Raw genomic sequence first — 6,000 nt, forward strand, 5'->3', positions numbered from 1 at the left:
AAAATCAATTGGGAATAAGATGTTTTGTTTAAACCTTAAGCAGATCTTTCAAGTGTTATTTTTTTAATCCAAAATCAATTAGTTTATTTCCATACCTCATTAAGATTTGTCTTAGACATAATGTAATCAATCACTGAACATATAATTCTAGATGTTATTTCATGTACTAATCTTTAAGGTTAGATAAATATATTTTTAAGATTTTTAAGATTTTTAAGATTAATTATTTAAGATTAGATAAATCTTAAAACTGGAAAGCAGAAAAAAATCTAGCTAACAAAAAATGTATTGAAGCTACTGATTATTAAATATAATTTCAAGGGGCACCTGGGTGGCTCAGTCGGTTGAGCATCCGACTTCGGCTCAGGTCATGATCTCACAGCTCATGAGTTCGAGCCCCGCATCTGGCTCTGTGCTGATAGCTCAGAGCCTGGAGCCCACTTCGGATTCTGTGTCTCCCTCTCTCTGTCCCTAACCCACTCGCATTCTGTCTCTGTCTTTCTCAAAAATAAACATTAAATAAATAAATAAATAAATAATCATTTCAAGACATAAATGCAAAACAAAACAACATACCTGATTGAAAGATGAATCACTATCAGAGCAATTGTCTGTGCAGTAACTGTTGCTCTTCTCCTTCTGGATTTTTTTCTGACTCTCTTGACTCCGTACCTCATCTTCTTCAAACTTGTTAATCATAGATTCCACCACTACCATCATGATGTTCTTCAGGGAATGCATCATTTCTTTGTATCTTTAAATTCAAAGCAGTCTTGGTAAGAAAAAGACTATTAGCACAAATTAAAACGCTCAGCTCAATTAAACTTATTATTTTTTCTGTAAAGTCCCTTTAAAAGCACAATTTTAAAGAAAAAAAATGCAAGTCAGTGTTTCTTAAGGAACAAATGGCACAACAATTCATACAACAGAAATAAAAATTAATAGGAAATATAAAACATGTGTTATTCCCCAAGTTTCTTCATCTGATTACATGGACCAAGGTAGTAAAATTAACAGAATCTAAGGCAAGATGTTCCAATGGTACGGATACCAGTAATTAGCAACAGTCAACTGTTATTATCATACTATCAAAACAGTCTATTTTACATGTCACTTTTATTCTTTGTTTTATTTCTACCTCTTTCTCTATTTTCCTCCCTTTCTCTATTTTCTTTCCTTCCCTTTTCCCTGCCTATACTTTATATCTATAGGCACCTATAGCCACCATTGAGACCTAAATAAGAGTTAAGCTATCAGTGGGTCCTTCAAAACAGTGACTAAAAAACCCACTGTCAGTAATGTTAAAAAAGGGATTCCTGAAATAGGTAAGAGTTTGAAATGGATGGCTTCTAAATCCCTTTTAGCTCCATGGGTCTGAAAATCTCAGAAAGAACTTATAAATAAATTTCTCTACTTATTAAGTGCAAACTCTCAAGCATCCACATTAATATTAGATTGAGATGCCCAAAACCCTAGAAACAGAATTTTAGAGCTAGATGAAACTATAAAAAAAAAAATCTAATCTAACCCTTTATTTTACAAATGAGGAATATGTGACCTGGACCATTGAAATTTCTACATTTAAAACAAAAAAGCCGACGGGGCGCCTGGGTGGTGCAGTCGGTTAAGCGTCCGACTTCAGCCAGGTCACCATCTTGCGGTCCGTGAGTTCGAGCCCCGCGTCAGAGTCTGGGCTGATGGCTCAGAGCCTGGAGCCTGTTTCCGATTCTGTGTCTCCCTCTCTCTCTGCCCCTCCCCCGTTCATGCTCTGTCTCTCTCTGTCCCAAAAATAAAATAAACATTGAAAAAAAAAATTTAAAACAAAAAAGCCGTAAATATTTAAGTAAACATAGTGAATACAATACTAAATTTGGAATCAGAAAACCTGGATTACAATCCTGATGACTTTACATACCAGATTTGTCATCCCAGGTAAGTTTCATTTTCCTCAGTTATAAAATGTGACAAAAAGAATACAATCTAGCTGACCTATTTCACTTAGCTGTAGCAAAACATAAGAGTATGTATCTGAAAGTTCTTTGTAAATATAAAGTATGATACATATATTTATCATTTAATAATGAAAATACTTGAGGAAAATAGGCACAGAAACTTCCTCTTTCTTTATATTTCTGGTATATGGGTCATTGTAACTCCACAAATCAAAGGAAGAATAGGTGAGTTATTCTCATATTAAAGGATAAAACCATGCTGGGGGATTTGGATAGAAGACTAAGATTTTAAAATTTAAAGGAGTTTTACGATCTATTTTAAATTATATGATACAAATTACATATTATTAAACATACATAATTCTATACATAACTTAAAATATATTCTCATACATTTAATGATTTAGCAACATAATTTATGTAATATATAACTAGAAGCAAATTTAATATAATACATAGTTATAGATGTATAGATTTTCAAAGCACCAGAAACTGTGAGAAAACACAAAAATATTAAATTAGATGGTAATAATTAGAAACAATATAGGAAGAAAACATGTACAGAAGAGAACTGTTACAGAGGTAAGAAAGAGTCCAGGGAAGATCCAAGTTTGAGGTAAGAGGATACAAAGAGCAAGAAAGAATCCTAAGACACTCATTAGACTAATTGGCAAAGTAGCTATAGGATAACAGAGAAGAGGCTCCAGCTTTCTCCTCTACACATTCTCAGCAGCAAGAAATAGGGAAACATAACAATGCCCTGGGAGCAATCAAGACCTATCCATCAAAAGCTGCTGTCTTCTTCCACAGTAAGTGGATTATAGCTGGACACAAGTCTAAACTACAGTCCCCAGACTCCTTTGCAGTTAGGTATAGCCTTGTAAACGAGAGAAGTCCTGTCCCCTTAAAAATTACATACAATATGGTAATTTAATGAGGACATATAAAAGTAAAATCTCAATGATGTATAAGGTAAGATTAAGGGTAAGTAAGTAAAATCCACAGAAAATCTTTAAGTTTCATTTTAGACATGTTTTCTCCAGACTGTTTGAAAATACCAACATGAATTCTTCTGCAAGAAGTATCAGCAAACTGTCCAGAGAAAAAAATAAGAATAATTCTTTTTATTCTTTTTAAAAATTTTAAGTAATCTCTCCACCAACATGGGGCTCAAACTCACAACCAAGAACTAGAATCACATGCTCTACCAACTGAGCCAGCCAGGCACCCCAAGAATAATAATTCTTAAGATTTAAACATCAAAAACAAACAAAAAAGCTAGAGAACCAGACCCTAAATATCAAATGAACTATATACTTAAATAGTAGCCACTGTTTAAGTTTTGGCCGTTTTGAAAAAGCAAAAGAAAAACAAACACAGATGGACTATGAACACTATTAAGAAGCCTCATTCAATACTCCAAGAAGTCAAAATAAGAAAAAGTTCTAAGAGGTAATGAATAAAAACCACATCAACTAACCCTGCAAATTTTACATGGTGAGTAGTTCTTACATATATGAGGAACCGATGATAGACCCTACAAATGAATTCTTTATTCTGTAAAACTCTATTTAAAAAATAAATATCGAGGAACCCGGGTGGCTCAGTTGGTTGACTGTCTGACTCTTGGTTTTCAGCTCAGATCATGATCCCAGGGTCGTAGGACTGAGCCCTGCGTAGGGCTCTGCACTAAACATGGAGCCTGCTTAATATTTTCTCTCTCTCCCTCTCTCTCTCTCTCTCTCTCTCTCTCTCCCCCGTTTGTGCTCTCTAATAAAAATAAATATCAAAATGTTTAAGAAAATAATCTGTAATTATTACAGTAAAAATGCTGTTAATAAAAGTACTGTTGACTAATCATCAGTCCTAGGTAATTTCTGAAGAATCTCTCACACACACACACATACACAAGAAAGAAAACAAAAGAGAAGAAGGAAGGAAGGAAGGAAGGAAGGAAGGAAGGAAGGAAGGAAGGAAGGAAGGAAGGAAAAAAGAAAGGAAGGAAGGAAGGAAGGAAGGAAGGAAGGAAGGAAGGAAGGAAGGAAGAAAGAAAGAAAGAAAGAAAGAAAGAAAGAAAGAAAGAAAGAAAGAAAGAAAGAAAGAAAATAATACTCTGCACAACTGAAAATCTTTCATCTATGGTTCACAAAGCAGAAGACAAATATTCATTAAGATATTTAACATCTTTATGAGGTAATTATTATTGTTTTAATTTTTACACATGGATGAACTAAAACACAAGAAAATTAAGTGACTTACCCAGAGATAAAAAAATAATTTCCTAATAGTCCCATATAAAACTTTGCTTTTAATATGAAAATTCTTTCATTCTCTAATAAAATATTTTAATACTCCTTTTAGAATAAGTTTTATAGTACTAACAGAAATAGATTATTAGAAATTATATTATCCAAAAATGAAGATGACTCTAGTGTTTGTTTTTTCTGCAAATCAAGAATTAGGAAATCTTGATCTGAATGGCTTTTACTTAATATATCTTAGTTCTTTGAACTTTATTAATTTATTGATAGGCATACACTGTTGCTTTGTTCAATAACAGATTTGTTTAGATAATATAATCAGTTGTCACAAAGAGAAAGAGGTCCTGTCCAATGTCATAAAGAGTTTAACTATTTAAAAATAAATCATATTTAATGCTTTAAAATACAAAAGGTAACATAAGCTCAAGTATGTAATACAGTTTTTGTAATACTGGAAAGATGAGCCACATTCTAAGCTTCCATATCTGCCTTCAAACTGCAATAGGAAGTAAGGCCCAGCATGGAGAGAAATCAGAGTGCCAACAGTTCCTAGACACATCACATACAACCAAGCCCAGAGACTAGAATTAACAAAGCAAATGTCATATGTCCAAAGCTTTATCAAAAATAAATTTGTGGGATCCAAATTTAAAAGATTTTACTATGTATAAAAATTCCATAAAATTTTTATTACAATAAAAAAAAATCATTGCCATCTAGCTTCAGAAGGCAATTTTTAATATTACCTAAAACACTAGTTACTCTAAGAATTAAAAGCTAAAGTGGCACAAAAACAGACACACAGAACAATGGAATAGAATAGAAACCCCAGAACTAGACCCACAAACGTATGGCCAACTCATCTTTGACAAAGCAGGAAAGAACATCCAATGGAAAAAGACAGTCTCTTTAACAAATGGTGCTGGGAGAACTGGACAGCAACATGCAGAAGGTTGAAACTAGACCACTTCCTCACACCATTCACAAAAATAAACTCAAAATGGATAAAGGACCTGAATGTGAGACAGGAAACCATCAAAACCTTAGAGGAGAAAGCAGGAAAAGACCTCTCTGACCTCAGCCGTAGCAATCTCTTACTCGACACATCCCCAAAGGCAAGGGAATTAAAAGCAAAAGTGAATTACTGGGACCTTATGAAGATAAAAAGCTTCTGCACAGCAAAGGAAACAACCAACAAACTAAAAGGCAACCAACGGAATGGGAAAAGATATTTGCAAGTGACATATCGGACAAAGGGCTAGTCTCCAAAATCTATAAAGAGCTCACCAAACTCCACACCCAAAAAACAAATAACCCAGTGAAGAAATGGGCAGAAAACATGAATAGACACTTCTCTAAAGAAGACATCCGGATGGCCAACAGGCACATGAAAAGATGTTCAGCGTCGCTCCTTATCAGGGAAATACAAATCAAAACGACACTCAGGTATCACCTCACGCCAGTCAGAGTGGCCAAAATGAACAAATCAGGAGACTATAGATGCTGGAGAGGATGTGGAGAAACGGGAACCCTCTTGCACTGTTGGTGGGAATGCAAATTGGTGCAGCCGCTCTGGAAAGCAGTGTGGAGGTTCCTCAGAAAATTAAAAATAGACCTACCCTATGACCCAGCAATAGCACTGCTAGGAATTTATCCAAGGGACACAGGAGTACTGATGCATAGGGGCACTTGTACCCCAATGTTCATAGCAGCACTCTCAACAATAGCCAAATTATGGAAAGAGCCTAAATGTCCATCAACTGATGAATGGATAAAGAAATTGTGGT

The 6,000-nt window shown here is 34.5% G+C and overlaps 1 protein-coding gene across 4 annotated transcripts in view; it reads right to left on the minus strand.

Moving 5' to 3' along the window:
• The window catches only part of TBC1D32 (TBC1 domain family member 32), a 205,549-nt gene that overhangs the window by 183,306 nt on the left and 16,243 nt on the right, over window positions 1-6,000 (minus strand). For all 4 annotated transcript variants that reach the window (XM_040474514.1, XM_040474515.1, XM_040474512.1 and 1 more), the window contains exon 4: window positions 577-754. In XM_040474514.1, coding sequence (XP_040330448.1) covers window positions 577-754 — 178 coding nt within the window. The remainder of the gene's footprint in view (window positions 1-576; window positions 755-6,000) is intronic.

The sequence above is a fragment of the Herpailurus yagouaroundi genome, unplaced genomic scaffold (assembly GCF_014898765.1).
Source record: "Herpailurus yagouaroundi ecotype Mexico unplaced genomic scaffold, PumYag 139, whole genome shotgun sequence".
NCBI lineage: Eukaryota > Metazoa > Chordata > Mammalia > Carnivora > Felidae > Herpailurus > Herpailurus yagouaroundi.